The 25,997-nt window shown below is 37.5% G+C and overlaps 1 protein-coding gene across 1 annotated transcript in view; it reads right to left on the bottom strand.

The window, feature by feature from the left end:
* The window catches only part of LOC306886160 (kinesin-like protein KIF26A), a gene marked incomplete at its 5' end in the record, with an annotated part of 97,800 nt that extends 74,513 nt beyond the window's left edge, over nucleotides 1-23,287 (bottom strand). Inside the window, 2 exons of the mRNA XM_079443065.1 lie at nucleotides 21,088-21,324; nucleotides 23,153-23,287. Of these exons, the coding sequence (XP_079299191.1) occupies nucleotides 21,088-21,324; nucleotides 23,153-23,287 (372 nt within the window). The remainder of the gene's footprint in view (nucleotides 1-21,087; nucleotides 21,325-23,152) is intronic.
* Between the last annotated feature and the right edge of the window lie 2,710 nt (nucleotides 23,288-25,997).

The raw sequence follows: 25,997 nt of genomic DNA, 5'->3' as shown, positions 1-25,997 counted from the left end.
AAATTTCCAAAAAAAAAAAAACAAAAACAATAAAGTAGGGATGTAACGAAGCCGGTTAAGAAAAAAATCGATACAAATATGTGACGATTCACATTGGTTGCGATGTTAAATGAATCGCTATACAATTGCAGGTCGGAGTTTATGTGATATCTCTGAGGGGAACTGACTGTCTTCAGAAAAGTTTAGATTATTTTATTTATTTATTTTTTTCATATAAAAATAGTGTTCATATGTGCAGCGCTGCTTTGTTTAAAGCAGTAACCAAGAAAATGCTGTTATTCATTTGCAGTGGTATTACTTTCTCTCATTTGTTCAGTTCACTTATTTGTTTGATAGTAATGACTGAAATGAATATACTAAGTTGTTTTTCAGAACTATTGCGACGAAAATAGGTTGGCATTGCTTTAATCCAGGAAGTTCATTTGTGGAAGGATGATGTTCATTGATGCAATAATAAATATTACAAGGTGGCCTCTTTTGCTGTGGCTGACAATAAAACTAAAGGTGTTTTGATAATTGTTAGAAGAAATTTTAATATTTCCATTTTAGACAGAAATGGCGATAATGCTGACAGAATTGCCTGTACATCCCTTGTGAAAAGTAGTTTCCCCACTGATAATTCTGTTATTTCTGCTTCAGTTATTTACTCTTTTCTCCTCAAACAATCATACAAACCATTAGCCATAACAGCTATCTGGTCTAAGGATATCAGTGGTGACTTGCGGACTTTGCTCTGCACTTTCTCTTTTCTGATCTCAGCTTGCCCGTGATGTGTCATTCCTATTGGAAAAGGATGTGGTTTTGACTCCGGATCTTTTCTTCTTGGATGACTTTTCTGGATTGACTCTGTCTCCGCAACAAAGGAACTTACTTTTAGCTGCTTTCACTGCTGCAGGGAGGATGTTGGTCAGTCGCTGGGTTCCTCCACATTTGATGACCAGACGTGTATGGGGCTTGTCTTTGCTTGGTAATGTTTCTGTGGAGCTATCTACGTCTCGTATTCATGGAGCAAAGGCAGAGACTTTGAGGACCTGGAGTGCTCCTTTTGACATTGTTGATTCGTTTATTTCTTCTTTTTGATGTATAATTCATAATGTATATTTGTTATTTTTCTTGTGGTTGGGTTTACCTTTAAATAAAATAAAAATAATTGTTCATAAAAAAGTAAATGCTATGTTGTCGCTGTTTCACAAGCGCCACCTGCTGTCAGAGAGTGAATTTGCATTTTCATTCAGCCCATCTGCTGGTTTTACAAAGAAACATGCAGCAATAATAAAAGAACACTTTTTCATTTATATTTTATCTTAAATCTCATTTAGTAAAAAAAACTAATTGTGAAAAAAATCATATTGTGAATCGCATCACATTGTGAGTTGAATTAATCGTTACATCCCTACAATAAATATGAACCAATTTTATAACATTTGCTTGTACAATGTACACGGTAAAGGCAAACAGTAATAGTTTGGATGCATAAAATGAAATCGAGTCAGACACTACAGGAGGCGTGACAGAGTATCGTCTCTATTGCTCTGAGCAGCCTTATTAAGATGTCTACCTCGTTCTAAACAAACACACACAAAATGCAGGACAAAGGATGCGTAAGCATGTTCTCTGTGCTGAAGGGTTCATTGGCTGATGAGATGTCAAAGGTCAGCTAATTGTGCTGCTTCTGAAGGTCAGGGTAAGAGTCCAGTGCAGCTCCAACAGAGATAAGCATTCAGGAGCACTGACCTTTGACCCCTCACCTTCGCCACTCACAAAATAACCACACACAGGGCACATCCTCACTGAGTTACTGCTACAGACATGATTTGCAATACATAGTTCAAATGACCCATAATCACATATTCAAATACAAACATGTCTAAATACCAAACACAGTAAGCAATCACACATTCCTACTGTATACATGCACATAAACTCAAAACAATCACAGCAAAGGAACTGAAATGCATCAACACAGGAACTTCCTGTCAAGACTCACTTTCTCATGGGTTACATATTAATCACACAACTTGATTCTGATTGGTCAAATGTCTTTTGCATAGTGATCAAAACTTCTTCTCACATAAAAATTCAAATCCAAATCCCCTCAAAAACGGTTAAATGTTTAGGCTCTTGAGAAAGACATTTAATTCCAGGTTATTCCTGTTGCATTGTCCTTGTAGTAAAACTGGTTTGCATATAATAATCATCTGCTAAAATAAGTCCTAAAATAATGCAGCATTAAAAATTTTAAAAGGCAGAGTAAACCAAAGGTCAAACTGCTAAGAAGAAAGGTAGTGCAGTATATCAAAGCATAATATTTTATATGCAAGAATCTAAAACAGAGGGCTTTTGTGTGCAGTTGACAGCGTGCAATTGCTTTCTCTCTACAATAAAACTAAAAGTAGCATTTAGAGTAAACCAACTCCAGGCTATAATGAAAGAAATGAGGAGATCGCTGTCTAGTGCCAAGGTTAATAATCACTGAATTTCCTAATTAGCTATTCGAGGCAATGCATAATAGAATCGGGGCAATCTGGCTGCCTGTCAATGTATCTGGGTTGCAATCTGAGAAAGACGTTAGTCTCAAGATTTAGCTTAATCACAAATACTTCTAAACAGTGTCCAGGAGAAGAAGAAAAAAAAAGTCAAGTGTTGGGTGGAATTGAGAATATTTAATGGACATAAAAATTTTGTTAAAAAATTGATATTCATTTTGAGATTTGCTTGAGATTAGATGCAAGATATACTGTAGATTGAGTGTTATTAAATTATTTCAAATATTAACTTGAATGAAGGCAAAGAGGAAATAGAGAAAATTAACATGTTCATTTAAATATCAGCTAAAACAGCTAAATTAAACAAAAATAAAAAGTTTTAGTATCCCTATGATACTATTATAGTTTTTAATCAATATTTTGAATTAGTTGCTAGTTTTATATTTTTCTGATTTTAATTAAATTTAAGTAAAAGATTTAGTTATCTTGCATGTTTGTTTGTTTTTTGTATATGTATATATATATATATATATATATATATATATATATATATTTATTTATTTTTTTTTTTTTTTTTTTTTTTAATATGACTTTAGATATTACTAACTTTTTATTTTCAGTTTTAGTTTTAGTTATTTAGTATACAGTTTAAACTAAATGAAAATTAGAAATTTTGTCCTGGACTAGCTAAACAAAATCTATGTGCTTTTCTATTGTGATTTAGTTTTAGTAAACTATAATAACAATGGTCCCAATACATTGTGTATCATTAAATTTATTCCACGAGCAAAAGTGCCCAATTCTAGAGCCTCGCATATGACATTGGGGGGGGGGGCAAAAATTACCGTTTGCCCACTATTGAACTAAATTGTGGCCACAAATTAAATTATGGGAGAAAATTCTTAATTTATAGCCACAATATCTGCCCCCCCCCCCCCCCCCCCCCCAATGTCATATGCGAGGCTCTAGAATTGGGCACTTTTGAACCCACTATTGAAATAATTTAATAACACTCAATTTAACTACAATGTGGGAATGAATTACTGCGACGTGGGCACAATTTGCATTTACATTTACATTTATTAATTACGCAGATGCTTTTACCAAAAGTGACTTACAATTGAGGAATACAACAAGCACAAGCAAGCATTTACCTAATTAATTAAGTCCTAGAGGCAAATTCTTAATGTGTGGCCATTCATATATCTCATTTTTCTTGTTTGTCACGTGTGGGAATATTCTGTACCCAATAATAACAGTTAACAAGACAAAGTGAGTACTTGACTGGTCATGTGATCCTCCGTTTATGAATCAGCAGGTGTTTATCTCCACAGGGCAGCCAGGCACTTACATTTGAACTTAAGTGTCAGTTGAAATATGGTTCTTAGGTCCATTGTAACATCTCAGCTCAACTCCCACTGAGGGAAGCTAGGTGTGAACAGAGGAGATGACTTCCCTGCCCACAGAAAGATGGATTACAGTGATGGATGGAATGTGATGGAAAAACAAAAGAAACCGGTGCTTTCAAAAGCATTGCATTGTGTGCGGGTCAAAAAGAGCGTCCTGGGAAGAAGGGCACCACTTCAGAAATGATTAAAAGCATTCCCCACAAAAGCTTCCTTTCCTAAACACACGCGGCAGGCCAATCTCATTAACAGGGTGTAAGCGGCCGGTCAAAGCCTGCGTGCAACTACCTGAGGACAGCTGACCATGCTACCCAGCAGTCCACTGCTCTCACTGTTTGTGCGAGCAAGCCATCTTCCTCTGCTTCCTGTCAAAACAGGAAATGAGCTAATAGGAAATTGCTGTATTGATGTGCATTGGCTGGAATCCTACTCTTGTTTCCACAGTTCAGAAAACAGGGATATGAAGGGTGTGACCCATGGCAGGACACCCTACGTGTTATTTATATCACTTCAACATGGTCAATTCATTTCCCAGGAATTCTTTTCGACTGTTAATCTAAGATTGTGGATATTCATGATCTTCAAGACCCAAAATATGTAAAGAACACCTGCCAATATCAGCATACCAACTCAATTCAGAACAATCATAATTTCTGAATATATTAGAATTTGGATGCTTGAATTGCACCTCAGTTTAAAAGAATAAGCAACTTTATTTCTCATTATTGAGTTTATATCTCATATTTCCACAAATCTGTGTATCTCTATCCATCCATTAATTCATTAATTCATCCATCCATCCATCCATCACCTGTTTGATTTTTATATTTCTCTGAGATAAAAAAGGACTGAGGACATGCCACAAAAGGACATGATGGAGAAGATAAAAAAACCTGATAGGAGGAAAAAATATATTGCAAAGCTTTTGCATTTCAAATTATTTCCATCACTAGTTTTGCAAGGTGAAGTGAAGTGACATTCAGCCAAGTATGGTGACCCATACTCGGAATTCGTGCTCTGCATTTAACCCATCCAACGTGCACACACACAGCAGTGAACACACACACACACCGTGAACACACACACACACCGTGAACATACACCCGGAGCAGTGGGCAGCCATTTTATGCTGCAGCGCCCGGGGAGCAGTTGGGGGTTCGGTGCCTTGCTCAAGGGCATCTCAGTCGTGGTATTGAGGGTGGAGAGAGCGCTGGACATTCACTCCCCCCACCTACAATCCCTGCCGGCCCGAGACTCGAACCCGCAACCTTTGGATTACGAGTCCGACTCTCTAACCATTAGGCCACGACTTCCCCACGTGTGGTCCCTCAATAGGTCCCTCAATAGTTTTGCGAAAGCAAAAAAAACAACAACATTGCGATATTTTTTTCCCTCCCATCACATTTTGCAACGAGCTTTGAGAAGCAGGCTTCCATGCTAAATACCATGGGGAAAAAAAGTTAATCTGTATCTTTATTTATTTATTTATTGCTTGCTTGCTTGCCTTGGATGAACAATTACTTACAAAAAAAATATGTTATTGTTATATGCTATTGTTTTATTATTTTTTTTAATCTAATTTAACTTTTTCTAATAAAATGAATATGTTAATATTGCCATATAAATTCTTGCTTAGGAACTGACATTTATATAGAAAATCATTAAATTTCACTGGTAATGGTGTCAACTACTGAAATGTTGCTTTCCTGACAACCCCGCCCTCGACAATGAAGCCAGACAGACAGACAGACAGAGCACCAAAACAAAAGAAAAAAAAACAGAACAATGCATACATATATGCGTATGCAGTGCGAGTGTGTGCTTAAAGCATCCTAATGAATGTATTCTGCTGTCTGCGTGTTCGGGTGGGAGGTGGAGCAGGGGGTGGCATTCACTTTGAAGGCCATAGTTTGGTGTTGACAGGAGTTCCTCCTCTCTCCACACGTGTTTTTTTGGGCAGTGTGTGTTCCTTTCATGTGTTCAGGAAGCTGCTCATGAGGAGACACAACAAGCCCCTCACTTGGCTCTCTGATCTTCACTGGTCCATTGTTCAAGAGTTAATTAAGAATCACGCAGAACGGCAGTTCATACATACCCCCTCTCACACGCCTGTAAAAACACACAGACAAAACACATTCACTTCTCTATTTCTACCCACAGGCATATTTGCTTTTCTGATGCTTAATTTAACTAGCTTTTTACAATTTCTGAAGTCATGCCCATACAAAACACACTGCCATGATGCTTAAGTGGATACCAAAAAACGTTTTGTTAATAATCTTTCTAATTCTTTGATAATATTGCACACTTCAACTTTAATGATAAAGACACAGAGGAACAATATCGTTGGTGAACTTTTTGAATGATTTCAATATGGATGTTTCTCATTGACAGCCAATTACATTCCACACATCTTTAAAGAGCTCGAGTATTCAGAGCAGCAGATGACACAACTGTAACGTGCATTTATAATAAACACAATAGTATCATGCATTAGTTAATGTTTTTGGTGTAAAAAGGGACTTTACGACGAAGTTAAATATCAAAAGGGACTCTTCATCCCAAGATAAATTCTGTTATCATTTTCTCACCTTCAAACAGTTTAAAATATTTGGCTTTGTGTCTTAAGCACAGTGTTGGTAGAGATTTCTTTGGATACAGATTACAAGTAACCCAATTAAAAATCTAATAAGTAGTGTAACTATTTTAATTACTTTTAATTATTTTCTGATTATTTTTCTAAATTTCTAACGAATGTTAAATCATTTTCAAACATTTAAAGCAGGCAGGGTTATCCTTACAGTAGTACACTGTTTACTGTTTACAACACTGATTACTCTCAGACTTTCAAAATCTTTTATCACTTGAATTAAGATTATAATAATTTCATTTTAAAGCACAGCCACCACAAAATAAAAAAAATGTACTTTGAGATCATTCTGAGGTTAAATACAGATTTAAAATCATGATAATAAATGGAAATATTAATAGAAATAACAAGAAATATTCAGATGTAACCCCCTTTTTTAATCATTAACATTTTCAGAAGTAACTGTGATTTATTTACACATTTGTTCTACAGTAACTGTAATGGATTACAATTACATTTATTCTATAATTCAATTACGCAACGCCGTTACATGTAAATAATTACTCTTAGACACTGCTTAAGCAGAATACAAGAACATTTTTGAAGAATTTCTCTACTGTTTTCGTCCATATAATGAAAGTCAGTTCAAAACAACAATGGACCTCAATTATATGGACCAAAAAAAATGTTTTATTTTTTTTTTAATTTAAGGTTAGGGGTTTGTTAAAATTGAACAGAATATGATGAACTAGTTATTTTAACAAAGTGTATATCAGAAAGTGACTGGTCTTCCCATGGATGTTTCTCAAGGCCAGCAGGCCTCCAGGATACACCAGTTAATAGATTCAATAGTGAACCAACACGATGGATGTGGACCTCAAGGTATTTTCAAAGGCATTCAGTTTCAAATACACAGGTATGGCAGCATAAATCATGTTTGAGGATAACAAGTTATGTTGCATTCATGTCATGTCAGAAATTTCTTAAATATTAGACGAGATTCTCAGAAATTAAGTTGCACAATAGGAAAAATCTAGCTTGATATTATGCAGTGAGTGATTAGACGTCTTTGTCCATTTAAAGGCATGGTAAAGGCATTTTTCAAAACTTTTAAACATTCAAGGTTTTAAGTCAACTCAATATTCAAAGTATTGCACTTCTAATTAAAAATTACATGAATTTCAGTTCACTTTAATTCTACTTCCTTTTTGTTGCCTCAATTTAATTTTAAGGCATGTTCAGCTCAATTCTGAATCATGCATAACCCTAGATTCCACACTCTTTTAAAGATACAGCCAATACATATTATTCTGAAAACCATTTCATAAGAAAGAACACAGCCAATTCATACAGTATCTACTCTTATTCTAAAAACCCTTTAATAAAAAACTGCACTTCCAAGGAACATGAAAGAGTGAAAGACAAACAACTCTATCAACAGTTGCTGGCTCAGATAGTGTGGGAAAGTAGAACACTAGATTGCTCCACAGCACCCATTGCCCTTTTACTAGCATAGTAAGCGTACATTAATAGCTGCGTCACTGATAATTAAACTCCTCCTTTAATGGAAAGACCACAGGGATAACACGCAACTTGTAACTGTAACTGCTTTAAGGCTGCGACTTCACAGTCCTGTGTGAAACTCCCGGCTGCGCTGTTTAAGTGTCCAAAAGTGACTAGCTTTTACACAGAGGACCGGCGAGTGGTTGATGTCTGTGGGAAAGACTGCAGTGGGGCTCATAAAGGGAGGTGTGAGGGAAAATAGCTGACACGCTGCAAGGATAAAATGCAGGCTCTCCAGGACCACGTTGCAATCTGACATCATAAAAGCCCGCTCTAATAACTTCAAGCTAGGAGAAGGACGCTAGCATTTTACATCATAAATGCTGCTATGGTAACAGATGGGCTAACACAGAGCTGCTTTTGTTGCAACATCATTAGCACGGCCATGGTAACAGATTGGGTTATACAGAACACTAGCGAGAGAGGCAATTACAGGCCAGCCAGTGGTCTAATATGGCACTAACATCATAAAAATGAAATTTCTTCCAAGTTTTCATGTAACAAGCTAGTTTTTCTAACAAGCAGTGATTTAGCGTACCAAAATGCTACATCTCTGTTTTAGCTGAATAATCAAACATATGCCCTCCTAAAACGGTACATTCAGACAGTGAAGCAGTCATTCAAACAGTTCATGTAAATTAAGTAATTTCGGTTTTTTAAACGAAAACGCACTAGTGTAAACACGGTCATACATTTATTTTGAGCGAATCTCTTGAAAGAATGATTCAATGGCAAATAAATGTATTAACAGTTACTTGTCTCCACCTTGTGGCAAAACAATGTAATCAACAAACATTATTTGAAGCACCAATTTGAAGCGAAAATTACTTTCGAAAGATGATTTGCTCCATTTTGATTGCTACATCAGTGTTTATATACAATCTCAGTACTTCTGTGATAATATAAATGATTGCAGGACAGAAATAATAGGCTATTGTGTGGTTGAAAACAGTTTGTGAAGCTGTTTTATACCTAAACATGATACCTGCTCTCTCTGTATCGGCGCCAGCGCGAACTAAACGTTTGAATATACAAGTATGACTTTCTCAAAGGTTTATTCGACACAGACGAATCGTTGTCATTTAGAAATAAGATCATGTGGATGTTCGAATCGAGATCGCAATCTTTTAATGATTAATCTTGCAGCTCTATCGTAATATATAGTTAAATGCTAATTGTCACTATGTTTTTTACTCATTTATATAAATTACGGTGTTCTGCCAGTTGTTAAAGTTGTATTATGTGTCTATTTTAGTTATATAATACCCTAATTGTGGTTCTTAGTGTTTTGTGATGAAAAATTTTAAAGTTAGCTACTGTTTGCTACCCTTACAAAAAATAAGTTTATTCAAGTGTGCTATTAGTATACTTCTTTTAAACTAAAAAATAGGAAAGTATACTTTTAGTCAGCTTTGTATGTACTTCTCAGAAATGAGCTTTGTGTACTTCTCAGAAATATACTTAAAATGACATTTACGTATATTTGACTTACACTTAGAAAAAGTCTAAATATATTTGAGCTACTTGTGCTCCTAGAAACTGTGTTTTCATTGTTGTACGGTAGGGGGCGCTAGTACACATCTGCTGTACAGAATTTCCACAAAAAAAAGGAAAAACCCAAGTGAAGAAGAAACCGAAACATCAGATGCTTCCACATGTAATCTAACACGATCATCAGACATAAAACAGCATCAAAACTGTGTAACGTTATGAATAAAATGTCGACCAATGAAGAGGTAATAATGACTGTCAAGCTTTGGGATGTTGATTGACTCCATCTACGTTTTGATTATCATTCTGAAACCAATTCATAGTCTTTTTTCAGCTTTTTCTTCAAAATGTTGTTTATTTATTTATTTTTTATTTATGAAACTTACCTACATTCAAGTATACATGTGTATACTTAATAAAATAAACTTAAAATAAACTTGGTAAGGGTAGTAGTACAAGTACTTTATCAACGGTGTCTTGACTGCAGTTTTTGCTTTTAGTCTTTAGGCATAGAGCAACATATATCACAGGTTTTGTCAGAATAGTCAAAAAACAAAGTGTAAATCACAGGAACTGGTTTAGGAAACTCGTTATCGGTATATGAACTGTGACCAACCCTTGCCTCCTAGGGGAAAAACAAAATAAGGGCAAAGATCTGGCACTCTGACAGCACTCAAAGACATGCGAGTGATTAATTTATCATACCATCATCTGCTCTAATCAAAGTTCAAAGTATATTAGGCCATTATTCATAATAAGTAATTATAATTAAGTGCGATCTTCAACCATGTTACAAATTGTCTTACAAATGATCAAAGTTTTAAATGTCCATCACATAAAAGAAACTCACTATAGATAAAAGAACAGATAGTAACCACAATAAGAAAACAGAAGTGATTTTTATCTGCTCTTTGTCACAAAAGTCTGTCTGTGAAATGTGAGAAGAATCCAGATGCCATGAAATTACAAGCCCATAAAACAGAGATTAGAAGATCCTTGCAGGAAGCCTCAATTTATCATATAATGCTAATAAATGCTAAATTAGGTGATCAACTTTTTATTATGGCAGAAACTGAGAACTAGCTGAAAAGTACTCGAGAATTAGAAACTTTGAATACTTGAGAGGAAAATAAATCACTGCACATATTCCCAAACAACCCTGTGGTACCCAAACTGTGATCATTGAACAATTCCAAATGGTTGGTGAGTTCATTGGCTTATTAAAAATAGTTATTATGTAATGTAAAAATAATGTAATAATTTCCCAAAAGCACATACATTGAACTACTCACTGATTAATGAATTCATAACAATAAAAAAGTATTTGCTGGTGTTGTAGGTTATGCGCAATTAAAAAAATTACCTGAAAAGTTTAAGAACCTCTACACTATTATCCAGAAAGACAAAGAACTGAAAGCAGTGGCTTTTGTTTAACTCAGTGAATCACATCTGCAAAGGTGAGACAAATCATTTTGTACTGTGATGGCTGATTAAATCTTCCATCTTTGAGAGCAACCTTTTCATAGAAAAGCCTGAATCAATTCTGAAAACGCAAACACTGTCAAACACAAAAATAAAAAAAAAGGATAATCATTCCATGATAAAGCAGCATATTTTTATGCAAAATTTCACACACAGACTCACGCTAACATGCTGCACCACACACGCAGAGGAAGACGGTGAAGCATGAAATGAACTTAGGTGTGAACTTTGACTGGCATTTCCATACACAGATTTATGGGGCCCACATCTGTCTATGAGTTCTGCGGAATGGAGAATAAATAAGGGCATACAAAAGAGACACACACACACATATCACACTTACACATGCCAAGTCAAACACTGCAGGGGATCCTCCCAAACTCACATGAACGCCAACAATACAATTACAGGTTGGGCTGACCGTTGACCCACTGACCACCAGACAGACACTGATGTCAAGGCCAGAAAAGCCATAATGTTGCAGAGTTTCCAAAAGAGTTTACGGTTGTTCAGGTTTATAAAATGGTATTCAGTCATGGCAGGTCTGAAAGCAGTAGCCATGTTCTTCACAATCAATCACTTTTTGAGGGATGTATTAGCATTTTAGCTATTTGCTATTGCTAGTCAATACCCGGTGTATTAGAGGGAGGTAATTTTAATTCTAGTGAGATTAAAAAGAAGAGGAAGGAAGTGACTTCTTATTATTCTGGTGAATGTTCCCTCTGGTGGACTCGAGAGGATTTGCAGGATCTGCTTAAAGTGCTAAGCACTAAAAGTTTTAAAAAGGTCAACTTTCAGTGGTACACTAGCATATACTGTAGATGACTTCAGAGGTAGAGATTTATCAAATCGCATTTGTTTGGGCTCATTAGCATTTTAGGTATTTGTTATTGCTAGTCAGAGGCCGGTTTGTTGGGGGAGGGGAATTTTCCCTCTTTTCATTCAGAGGATTAAAAACAACACAATGCTGTTTTTATTTTAATTGCATGGGGTTATTAAAATTAACATGAAGGTGGTGTTGTGTAGTTGCTAATACAATTTCAACGAGAAGTGAGCCATCATGAGCAAGCTGTGATGCTCAAAGGCAGTTGGGGTTGCCAGATCTGAGAAAACAAACCAGGCCAATTGCTAATCAAAACTAGCCCAAAACTAGCCCAATTGCATTTTTTACTCCTCCATCGAAGAAGCATTTGCTTTAACCCTGTTCTATGATGACATCATGTGAAGTATTTGAAAATAATTTCAGTGGTTGTGTGATGACAACTAAAGATTCTATTCAATTCAATTCTATTCTATTCTATTCTATACAGTGTTATCTGAACATTACAAAATACAGAGACATGTTGTTTTGTTGTATTTGTCAGGTGAATAATTTGCTTTAGAGAGGATGAAAATACTTTTTGTCTAATATTAAATCTGCATTCTAAAGCAAACCCAGTTGAAAATAACTGAATTAAATAACAAAGTTCTATTTCCTGTGCTGAAAGTTTACTCAGCCTATGAGTACAAAGGCAAAGAAATATTGTGCTGATCATCTGATGGCCAAATGTGCTCAAAGCTAGAACTTCAGAGCCAGTGCGATATGCCACATGCCTCTGTCTTATCTGTTAGCCTGCAGTCGCCCTGACATTTCGTGTAATAGCAGGCAGGACTGGACAGAGAGAGGAATGACAGAGAATAGCAATTACTTTGGTTGGAACGTTCCTGGATGTTCTTCCTCAAAGATTCAGATGTGTGGATTCCCAAACACTCTGACAACAAACATATGCCAATGTACTCTAGCATTTACGCACACACACACACACACACACACACACACAGCCTTCTGCTCAAGCCCTCTTCAGCCTGTTTCCTGTGTCACACCCTACAACATTGAAAAGTTTCCTCTCACTGCTGGCAGCCTGGGATAAAACACAGAATACGAGAAGAGATGGCTGTAAACTGGCCAGTGTGAACTCTCTCTCTCTCTCTCTCTCTCTAACATCATTTTCATTGCATATCCTGCAGCATTGCTCAAATTGAGGGGGGGCTGGAGAGACTTTCAAGAGCTTTGACACAATTTAAACACCGTCCTGCAGTGCCACAAGACATAGCTGGTGCCGCATCTCTCTTCTTGAAATCACTTTTCTTTCTATATAGTTCTGTCTTATATTACCTTTTGGTTTGTTTTTTTTGGTCCCAAACTTATTTTGACAATAAACACACCTATAAATGCAATATCAGTATGCATGCATCCAACCAAGTGGTATTTAGAGTTTAAAATAGCACAAGCATACATATTAAGATAAATATTAAACATAAAAAAAATAGAAAAGTAATTTTATTTATTCAAATAAATAAAAATTATTTAAAAATGTTGCTATTCAAAATTAACTCACATTTAAAAAATACATAATATATTTTGAAAAAGAGTTTACTGAAGTCATTGTAAGCTAGTTATATATATATAGACAGACAGACAGACAGATAGACAGATAGACAGATAGATAGATAGATAGATAGATAGATAGATAGATAGATAGATAGATAGAGATATTACTGCCTTTTGTTTTTTAACTATACCATTTCACTTTAACTATACCAAAATAAATGTCAGTAGATACATTTTAAAAAAAATTTAAATTAGAAATTTGGAAAAAGATAATACCAGCTCAAAATGTACAAGGGTGCATTTAAAAGAGAAGCCCATGTGCCTCTAGAGGACAAGAGAGGAACTTCAAGTTTGTTTAAGATCAATCATTTACAGCTTCAAACAACATGCCTTGATTATCTACATAAAACAGTTTCAATATTCAAATGCACTCCTTAATAATTTCTTACAACATATATATCAGCAAGCATCAATACATTTCCTAAGAAAGACAAATGCAAAACAAGTGCTTTGCTTCAACATCAAAAGCCTGAGAGTGAGAATAAAAAAATAGAGGAAGCTTGAATTGAGCGTATCATAGTCGTATCAGCTGAGCACTCAGCTTAACAGTGAAATAGCCTGGAAGCAAACAGTGAGTTTAAACACTCACTGATTGAGAATCAGATGGCGTAAACATCAATAATGCAATGCAGTACTTGGCTCTCTCAACCGATCATTTCCTGTGGTTTACATTCTGGTTTTCCTATGGCTAGGGTCGGGCTAAAAGGTTAAGAGGAAGACAAGAGAAGCATGCATACAACGTCCATCTCCATATTTGAAGTTCTGAACCTCTGTGAGGTGAGTGAACCCGGGGCAGCGGCTTCCGGGCACATGTTGTTAAATACTATTCACACTCACCGTCTGGAATAAAAACGCTACCGGTTAACAAACTCATGCTGTCAAGGTCTTTGTGGATGAGGGGTACATTTTTCAAATTATATTATTATAATTTGGGGGGGGGGGGGTATTTCTAGGGAAAAAAGCTATTTGCATTAGGGTCAGTGATGTTGAACCTAATTAATTGTTAAAAAGACATAAAATACAATTCATACTAGCACTATTCTATGATGAACATGTTTTCCATTTCTGAATAAAAATTTGTTTTTAGTTTTTATTTTTTTATTTTTTTTGTCAGTCTTGATATTACATTCAGGAAAAACTTCTTAAAAATAATAAAATTATTATTAAATACGATACTTTATTTCAGTAAAACTGCTTCACTGCTTATTAATATTTGGGGGGAAAAGTCTGCCATGTTAACAGGTGCCATCATTTGCATTTGCAACCAACATGCAGAAACATGCAGGAAACCACACCATTTATGAATTATGAATTCATAATATTTGTAAGAAATACTATGTAAAATATATTTTAAAATGTTAGTTACATCCAGTGCAACTTTTGTTATATTAAATCATTATAAATGTTAACAGTTAAAATAAATGAATTAAAAATGTTAACTTTTATTAAAATTCCTAACCATATGAAAGCAACATATAAATACAAAATGTACATTTCTAAGAACTTGTTTTAAACTAGATTTTTCAAAGGATTTTTCCTTTTCTTTAAACTCCATTAACCCATTAAACATTTGAAACTTTTCTTTCAAATAGCATTATAGATACGTAACGAAAAGACAATTCAAGGAATCAGGTGAGGGTTGACGTGAAAATGAGAAAACAGATGCCATCCGCCCCCATGCTTCGTCACAGTTCTCCTGTTGTTATGTTCTGATCAACAGCTTTGCATTTCTTGCAAACTCCAAGCATTCGAAAGTACAAGAAAAGTGCACAGGAGCAGAATTGAATGAGAAACTATTAAAGGCAATAAAATTTGAGTGATTTATAGTGACTGCTGTGTCATGTGCTAGGCAAACTTCCCCTGCAGGGTTGAGAGTGAAGAAATGGAGTAAGCAAGTCTAACCAGGACTTCCAGTAGGCCTTCAACTCTGCTTCAACCAGCCTCGCTTCTCGTGAGAACTTTGAGCTTTTCTCTGGTAGGGGTGTGAGGAAATAATTGTCCTCAGAATAAGCATTTGAGCAGTGCCGTTGGGCATGCAGTCACATTTAAAGTAACCTGGAAATCCAGATGAGCTCACAACAGCGTAAGGCTTATTGTCGCATTTCTCTCTATAAAGAGAGGATACATTCTTTAAAATAAACATTCTTGGCATTGATGGTTCCGTGAAGAACCCTTAACATCCTCTCCAATGCACAAAAGGTTCTTTATGATGGAAAAAGTTTCTTCAGATTATTAAAATAAATGGTTCATCTAAGAACTGCGCATGACAGCATGAGACTTATTGATGCACTTCACTCAATAAAGAGAGAATACATTTTTAAAAGAACAATTCTTGGAATCTATGGCTCTATAAAAACACCCGTGGAACCTTTTGAATCCACAAAAGGCTCTTTATAGTGGAAAAATGTTCCTCAGATTATTCAAATGTTCTTCAAACTAAGAAATTAATAATTTTAACAACTGCTCATGACAGCATGAGTCTTATGGATGCATTTGATTCTAAAAGAGAAGATACCTTATTAAAAATTAATGTTCTTGGCATCTAAGGTTCCATGGAAAACTCTAGATTTTGTTTTTTAAAATGGAAAAGTTTTAAAATGTCATGTCCTTTCAAGCCCATCTACACCTCAGAGATTTTTCATGATTCTTATTTTGAGCCCTGGCATGCAATATAACATCTAAGTGGCTTATGCAACTACCAATTGAATAAAACAACCGGCCACCGCTCTGAATGATCTCCATCTTTATTGCCCAAGACAATGTACTGTAGTCTAATCAGGTGAAGTCCACCCATTTTAATTCTTGGTTATGATTCTTATCCCATAAAAGCCTAACGCACTGACCTTTCACATAGCCCAATGTTGCTCATATGCACATATAGCCACACAGCTGCAGGGGATAAGTGCTTGAAATGAAAACGGCAAACTGCAAATCCACCTAGCTTTGCTTTAGATGATCCCCCCATGGGTTTTTTAGGAGGTCTGGTCACAAGAGAGTTCAGGCAAAGGAGAGCTAAGTATTCTCATTACAACCATCGTCTAAGGTTTCACCCAGCATCTGAAGGACGGAGGGGTGCAGGTGTTTTCGACCTGCCTGGTGAACGGACTTTAAACTTCTTACATGTCACAACAGAGAGCTTATAGACCCTTAGAACTGTAGTGGCTATTATAATTGATGACAGCCATTTCAGTGCCTCTCTTTGGACAATGGAGATGAAATAACGGCCGCCCCCAAGCGCATATTCATCTTATTAAAAGTGATACTATATACCATGTAGTCCTTCATCACAATAATGGGATTGGGAACGCTACATTCCAAACTGCTAGATTGTTCTAACCCAGGTGCGAATGGCCTTAAATTTTGTTGAATGATCTTGTAATCGAAACGGACAGCCAGTGGAGTGAAAGAAGTTGACGTTAGACGTCTAAGATTCATTTTTACCAGTTAATGGGTATCTGGACATATGATTTACAGTTAACGCTGGCCATTTTTAAATTGTGATTATGTGCTGGAGCTTTGTAACTAGTTAAGTGCCAATCATTTCAGGCAATGAAGTCTTTGTCCATTGTCCTGTGTTAAGCGTCCAGGCATTCCATCCTCAGGCATTGTTCAGGTGTTAAGTGCCTTGACATTGAAGTGAATGAACTACTGAGGAGAGAGCTTCTTTATTGTTTGAAGAGAAGAGACCATTCCTCACTGATATCAGCCGAGGGAATCATTGGTAATAAATAATAAAACAAAGGATGGCGCGGGCTGAAAGCAAACCTGGTGAAAAAGAGTGAAGCCATTAAAAGCTGTGGGGCGTGAAGAAAGACTAATTGCCACCTGCGAGCGTGTGCGTGGCAGAAGATGACAAAGAAACGGCCTGTCACATGCCAGGCTGCGATGCTGACCGTGCATTTCCTGGAGGGAACCCAAATTTTAACATTTTAGAACATTTCAATGAGAACTTCATTTCTGAAAAGGTTGTTTTTGTGCACTTAAATACCTGCAAGGTTGATTTTCAGTTTATCCATATTCACAATCACATTACAGTTCATAACATGATTACTCTTAATGTTACATACGTATTAAATTTAGTTTAACTTTTAACGTACACATTTCACAGATTCACCCAAAGTTTGCATATTAGCATCAAACTTTCATAGAACACCCTTTGGAAGGTACAGGGTTGCTGGACTGAGCACTTTTAAGGATAACATTCAATTTGCTGAAATCTGAGAATTTTGTGCCATCAAATCCATTTGCAGACTACAACTGTTGTGTTATTGTTTTAATAAGTTAATAAGTTTAAATGAGTCTAAATGGTATTAAATTGCATTAAAGCATAAAAAATAATAGCTAAAAATTAGCTGTATTTATTGTGTAAACAATAATAAGTTTAATTAAAGGTGTTACGAATCCTGGCCATGCACTTCAGTTTGCTCACCACCAGAGGTCACCCGTTCACCACAGTGACTATTTTCACTCACAAGCACATTGGACTCCATTTCCCACCATCCATTGCACTCCCTAATCACGCACAGCTGTTCTCAATTATCACACCCACACCTGATCACCATTTCACAATCACCACCACTCTCTACTTAAGCCTGGGACTTGCTCTTGCTCACCGCCGAGTATTGTTAGCCTGCTACCTTACAAAGCGTTCCTAGTTTTCATAGTCTTGCCTTGCCTTGCCTTGCCTTGCCTTGTTTTCCTTTCCGTGTCTGACCCTGCCCGTGTTTTCTGGATTTACCCCTTTGCCTTGCCGTTTGGACTGTGTTCGCTCCCCGTTTGGATTATTGCTTTCGTTTCTGGATTATCTCTCTGCCTTGCCCCTTTGGATACTGTTCGCCGATCGTTGACCCACGGATTGCTGTGTCTTGCCCTTGCCATACCTGTTTGCCACTGTCTGACCCTGCCTGTTTCTGACCATGTTTAATAATAAAGCTTTGCATATGGATCCGCATGTCTCACGTCTCGTCAGCCCCGTAACAAAAGGATTAATTGAAGTGGATTTGAATATTTGAATTATTTAAAGAAAGTTTAAAGATGCAACATCATAAATGTGTCAGTAGTAAAAGAGAAAGAGAGAGTGTGAGGATGGATGGATGGATAGATAGATAGATAAAAAAAAGTCTGGCTCTGCAAGCCTGCTTGAATGTTGCCACTGAACTGTTCAATTGCAAAAAAAAAAACATTTCGGCAATTACACAAAAATAATTGACTAAGAGGCCAGTGCTCCTTGCCAACACATGCTGGCCGAGGATAAATGAGCTCTACTATGAACCAGTGAAGTGCAGCTGGGTCATTAGGGCAGCCTGATATCTGAAACTTATTGAGTGCTGCGGTTCCCAGACTTTACCGGCAAACTGAGAGCAATTTTCATAATGAACATGTGAGTGGGAACCAGGTGTGAATCACATTTGAAAATCAAGAATAATGAAAATTCAACCAATTTAAGCCTACAGGCCACCCACACTTTGGTAGAAGCCGATAAACAGTAACCCTCTGTAGCTTCTCATCTAGAACCATATCGCTTGAGTCTCTAAGTTCAGGTCAGGTATCCACCACACATCTCCGGCTGGACAAAGCATCCTTTCTTTTCCCAACTGCAGGGAAAGCAGGACTCCCATGGCCAATGCTTCCAGAGTCTCATTAAGCCATCAGCAGTGGGGCCGATAGAGGCGTAACCTCTCTGGCTTGACCCCATGGCTTTATCCCCCACACCTGGAGCGGACCACACAGGGCAAACAGCCAGAAAGTGAAACAGGGCAGCCAAACTTGTGATGATTTCAGATAACCAGCGCTGATGAGAACGAGTGAGTATATTAGCGAGCTCTGGAAGCACTAACCAAATAACACATCATGGGGTGGGACGAGGTCATACGCATCCTGCAACATAGATGCCCACACCCACACAAAAACCCTCTCTTTATTCCCTGAGGTAACCTGGAGAGAAGAGAACTTGAGGGGGGGTTCAAAGCAAACCGGAGGGCTTGTAATCCTACCTAAGCATGAGATCTCTCTTGAAACACAACCACAAAAGAAAGCGAAGGGAGGGGGAAAACCTGAGGCTAACCCAAGCAGCAAGTCAGACAACAATAAAAAGTCGACAGCCTATATTTAACTGTGGTGGGAATTTGGTGAGGAGTATACAGGAACACTTTCAATGCATGATGAAGGTCAACTGGGTCTGCACTTCCTCCACAGACTGAGCAGCGAGTCCGCTCAACTGGTTTCTCCCCCCAATGTCGACGGACAAGGGGGGAGATAAGCATTGTTTCCCAAAACAATGGGCCACTTCCAATAGCCCCCTCCCCTGTCCACAGACTCTCAGAGACTGGCACTCGTACATACTGTGTGAATACAGTGTGTGAAAGTAAGAAAAGCTGTTGAAAAACTTTTGTTGTGAGAAAAAAAGAAATTTCTTGGCTGTAGGATGAGCAGATAGACTGCGAACACTCCAAACAAACAATGGCGAGTGGTTTTGTAGCTTCAGTTTACCAGCATTCATCAAAACAAAACGCAAGGGTGGCGATCTGGACGGTTTCAATTTGTGTGAGATTTTTTGTGAGATTCAAGTAGAACTGCAAAGCCAAACTTTTGAATACTGGCATTAAGGTGGTGCTATCTATCTAATTCAGAAACCCCAAAATTGCTGTTTTGATGGATAAGTCATTGAATCATTCACGCAAGCAATTCATTCAAAATTAAGATCGAATTGAGATCGACATCAACAATCTTGCTCATGTTATTTTGCTTAAACAGCATTTACTGCACTAGAAATGTAACCTCAAAGTTAATAAGAATTCCAGATGAATTTCCATTTCAGACAAGACTTTGTTTCAGTACATTTAGTGGTACTTTAATAGTTAATTTTTCATCCAGATTGCTCTCTGTACATCATGCCCATCCACTTTCTGCATTGGCAAGCATGGGGACACTTTGTGCCACACAGCTGAGCTTCTCACATCTCACTCCAATCATCCCACTCAAGACTTGATGAGGTTTCATCACTGTTTTGACCATAAACCAAACATCCAGCGATGAGCATTTCAAACAGCATTTTGTGTTGATCACAATTTTATTCAAGCCTATATTTATTTCCTAATGCATTACTGATGGTTTCTAAAGTGCAGCAAAGCCTATAGTTTGAAAAAGAGGTCATTGAAATATTTGCTCTCTGTGCCAGTAGAGTAAAAAGATTAACATTTTGATGACTTGGTGAACTTTGTGAAAAGGAGCCTGAATAGGATATCAGTTTTCTGATAAGGGAGTCATAAAACTACAAAGAAAGGGCTTATTTGTGTCAACTTTTCATCATATCGTGAAATTTTACACAAAATGGCCTTTAAGTGGTATTCAATGCATCTGATTTATGTGAGGCTTTCACAAAGCTTTGAAAAGAGCCGAGTGACAGAATGAAACAAGGAGAACTGCCAGATCTCTGAGGCTCAAGTGAAAGTCAAGTGCTTCTTGAAACTAACAAAAGATTCTTAGTCATGCAATGTTGCATGAATCAAAACAGTTCCTTGTAAGATAGCATTATTAGTACTAAAAATGCTACAAATAGCAAAGCAACTGAACTCCCCTGTCTTGGATGTGTTTGTTTGATTTGCAAAGGCACTGAAATAATGCTTCTCACTCACTGACCTTAAAGGAAGCAGAGTCGGACAGAGCGAGGGCTTGTCTCCTCAGTTCAGCTATAGTCATCTGACATTGCTTGCACAGATCTGGCTTAGTCTCTTCCCTGTCGGATTCAGAGAGGATCACGGCTCCTGCGCCTTCAGGTGGGGGTCTGCTGGCACACCTTTCCTCCTCCGCTGACAGTCTCTTCCTCGGGTTTAGCTCAAGTGAGAGAGAAGACTCCCCACTCGAACAGCCTTCCACCTTTATGAAAGACAACAAAGTCAAGATACAGAAAGACTCATATGTCTAATAACTAAATTGCATATTACTAATTGTTTATTATATTATAATAACAAAATATGTTGCTTTATTATTTTTTTAATACACGTAACACAAAGGTGTGATTAAACTTTCTAAACGTGTTGCAAATTACTCAACAACAATGCTCAAACAGCAAGCTTGGGAATTCAGATAGAATACTGTAACTTCTCTGCATCAGCTGTTTATTAGAGGACTTACAGTTGACCGGCTGATCTGGAACGCTCCTTGCGCATTACCCTGTGTTAAATCCATCATCTCGGTATAAATTATCAAAACGCGGACATATAGTGCACTTTATTGCGTATCTATCTGCCTACTAGGAACTGCCTACTTAGGAACAGCGTTCATGGATAGTCAGTGGGAGCGCAAAGGAATAGGCACAACTCAATTCCCGTGAAGTTTTGCTTTGCTTTAGTTCCATGACGACGCGCGTACGCGGGTGTGAAGTTTGACTGCTGTCAATGTGCGCGGCTCGGTCACTTGGTTGGAGGGGTGGAGCTGAGCGCTCAGTAGCTATTCAGACACTGTTTCAGAGTTTCGACTGCGTTTGCACAAATAAAAAGTGAAAATAAAATTGATTTCAATGAATTAGCGAATCCACAGTTTAATTAATTCTGTGTTTGTAATAAGAGGTGAACTAAGAAAAATTGCTTGAAATCATGACTGCAGGTCTGGTTCATAATTTACAAAAAAATTAAAATGTATTATTGGTATTATTGTAAGTAACAGCCTGTGCACTCATCTTTCCAATTTGTATGTCTGAAAAAATATATATAAATAAACAAAAAAGAGCTTCTAACATAAATTACGTCATCTTTTATGTTACAGTTCACTTGTGTTGACTGAGATTGCGGGTCTGTTGGAGTCTTTTGCTTATAACTCTGGCGCCACCCTCTGGTACTTACCTCAACTGCATCTAACAAACCTTTCGGTTTGCAAAAAATGTGGGAATGTTTGAATATTTAATTACTCATCTCTAAATATTTTATGTTGATTATGTATATGATGCGATTACGTGACATTAAATTGCCACCCAAATACTGTCAATCTCCCGCCTCAAAAAAATAAAAAATAAAAAACTCATTCAGTCCTTTGTCTGTGACAGTGCAACTGGTCCAATAAACCATCAATAACGGACCGATTAACGTGGGCGAAGAAAACTGCAGAATCTGCTGACAGACATTTAGCTTTTTGTGATGTATAACTGTAACCTATAGACTCATGAATTAATCTCTAAAAGACAGTTTCAGAACCTTTATGTGAACATTATTGTCTGTTTGTGTGCACCTTATTAGTGGTTTATTAACTCATCAGACTGATGTTTTGCCTTAAAGTCTTTCTTATTTTCATGTTTTAAACAAAACACTTCAACTTAGTTGTAGTACATTTTTATAACTGAGTTAAATTAATAAAATCATATGATCGCTGAGAAACTTTTAATCCAACTCAGTGTTCACTATCGGATGAAAATTGTTCAAAATTAAGGGCTTTATCTGATTTACTTACTGTATTGTAATGTAATGTGTTTTGGATGTTTTTAGGGAAGTTGCTAAAAGCGCAATTGATGGATGAGAGCTGTTCGTGGTGCTGAAATGAAAAACCGCTATACATTATAACCAATGAAAACTTAGTATTCATATTTGCGAACCCAAAAATAGCATAGCCTTTAAATAGCACAATATTTTTTAAGCGAAACAACCCACGTGGAATCTGCTGAGCTCTAAATGAGTCAACTTGTGGAGTCGTGTGTCCCTTCTCAAAGGCTTACCTTGGCTTTTCGCTTTAACAGATGACTAGTAAATCCAAAAATGATGTCAGCGTCCACGAAAAACGTCCCCAGGTCAATCAGACTGGGCTTCTGCTTGTCCGACCCAGATGACCCGTTAGAGTTTTGTAAATCCATTGTGCAGCTGTGGATATATTTCCTCGCCCAGTTTACAGAAAACGTGGAGAAGTCATCGCAGCGCTCTGGAGTTCCGAGTCATTTTACAGATGGTCCTCTCTGATTCCAAAGCAGCGTCATGGTCTTATCCAAAGGTTCCCTCTCAGGCACATCCAACTGTTGACTCATTTAGATCGTCCGGTTTCTGTTCCAAATTAGGCTACTTGCCGCGTATAAAATCATACATCCAAATTTTGAGACTCGTTAAAGCATGCAAGATCCCCATACAATCCACAAATGATCCATGCGCTCCTGGCATACATCCTTGTGGGATAGGCTGTCCACGCCTTGTCTTGTCTACACTGCAGGTCTAGGAGTGAACTCGCGCGAGCCTGTTGAGGAAGACTACCTTGAACAACTCCACCTCTCTCTCTCTCTCTCTCTCTCTCCGCTCTGACATCCTCTTGGCTAGTGTGGTCCCTCTTGCGCTTGATGCTCAGCCAGTGCGCGATGCTCGCTGCAACGCGCAACATTCAGTGAAGACAATGGTGCTTAAATAATCATTGCTTATTTTATTTTATTTATTTTTTCTGTAAGCCATAGTTACTTTTCAGAGCTGTTCAGTTACAGTGCTTACTGCTTACAGGAATAACTCACCTAAAAATTTACATTTGCTGATTAAAAATGTACTCACCTTCAGGCCATCTTCATCTGAACAGGTTCGGCCAAATTTAGCATTATATCACTTGCTTATCAATGGATCCTCTGCAGTGAATGGGTGCCGTCAGTCTGAAACGTTGATAATCCAAGTAATCAGCACGACTCCAGTCCATCAAGTGAAAAGCTGGGTGCTTGTAACAAATCCATCAAGACGTTTTTAACATAAAACTGTTGTTTCGGCTAAAATACGAGTCCTCTATCCAATATTGTCGTCTCGTCTGAATCAGGGGAGAAATATGCAGAGCAATTTCAAGCAATTACAAGAGAAAACATTTCTAAACAAATATGTCGGTGGATTTTGATGTTATGTTTGATGTGACGTGATTTTGAACAGACTTTTTCGCTTAAGGAAGTGTCATTATGGATTATGGACGGGTATTTAGTCCAGAAGCGACTTTACAGTTATTTCTAACAGCTGAGGGTGAGTTATTTTCAGCAAATGTTCATTTTTTAAGTGATCTGCTCCTTTAAACCTGACGCTTATATGAGAACCCATCTGTGATCTCTATGAGTGTTTAATGGAACACAGGGTGTGTGCATGAGACAATATATAATCTTCTCATATTTTAATAGATAAACATAGATAAATAAAGATATGTCATATAATTAACTATTTTATTAATTGTTTTAAACCATTTGTTTACTGCAAAGACATGATCTGGCTTTCAAAATGACAATTGTCAAAAAGTAGAATGCTTGCTCTTATTTGTTTTAATAAATAATTGTTCTTTTTAGTAACATTTATTTATTTATAATTTATTTACGACATAAAATGTATTTAGCTTTGTTGAGTGGCGATGAAAGGCTCGTTTCAAAACTTGCCATTATTTTTGAACGCCAGATCCTCCAACATCAAAGCGGATCCACCGAAAGGGCTCCCTGGTGCGTGCTTTCTGAGCAGCCGAATACAAAACCGGCCTGTTATTGAGCAGCTTAAACGCGAAGCTTAATACGCAAGATAAAGTCGGTTATTTGCTTGGGTTTGAAAGGCGAACACAGGACATTACTGCTGCCCTCTTAATAAAAACTCTTATCTCTAGCATACAGAGGAGCATGCTGTAGATAAGCAGGCAGGCATTATTGCAATAATGCACTCGTTCCTGTGGACTGTCTTTTGAAGGAGCGGGGTTTTGTCGGTCCGAGTAAAGGGAATTAAGCAGTTGACTGTTGACAAGTCTGATTGTGAATTGGAAGTGATATTGGCTCATCAGCTTGGCCCAATATACAAAGTCGTAAATTGCATTGATAGCCAGCAGTGTTTCAGATTAGTTTGGTTGGGGATGGGGGTCGCTCATGCATCAGTCCTTTAGGGCCTCATGATTACAATCCATTGTAAAGGTGATTTACCACGTGCACAAGCCTTTCTCTTGCTCTCCTCTCCGGGATAGCGCAGGGTCATCCCGACACGATGATGAAATTCCGCAGATCGGGCCTCACGGGAGCGCTGCTCGACATCTGCTGCCCTTGCGCAAATACGCAAATCGCTCCGGGCTCCTCGTTAAACTGCTGAAATATCTTCCACCCTGAGCTCACCAATGGGGTGCAAGACGCAGCGTTTAGCGAATATTGCCTCTATTTAGGACGCGCCTCTGAGATCAAGAAGAAAGAAAGCGACTAGGCCTGAGAGGAGTCGGATAAACAGAATAACTGAATGGATTGAGCGCTCATGAATTATTTATCAATAACAAGCAAAATATGGTTGCATTGAAGCATTCTGGAGCGAGTTTTTGGAGTGAATTATGGGGGGAGCCATTAAGGCACAAACAAAAAGGTTGGGGGATCTAGAAAATTGCATGTGCATATTGAAAATTTAACATTTCAGTCAAAGTGCGCATTTTCATCTGCATTAAAATTATACAAAAATTCGCGACAAAAGTCGCCTCCGGTAACCATAGCAACAGAACAAGCCGCTTGAGCTATTTCTTTTAGAACATAATATTCCATGTCCTATAAGTCTATATGCTGAAAAAATAGGTGCCAGAAACCATTTTAACTCAGAAATTGCTAGTAA

This window comes from Barbus barbus, assembly GCF_936440315.1.
Source record: "Barbus barbus genome assembly, chromosome: 20".
Taxonomy (NCBI): Eukaryota; Metazoa; Chordata; class Actinopteri; order Cypriniformes; family Cyprinidae; genus Barbus; species Barbus barbus.
Note: the sequence above shows the minus strand (reverse complement) of the source record. Positions and strands in the feature narration are given on the sequence as shown.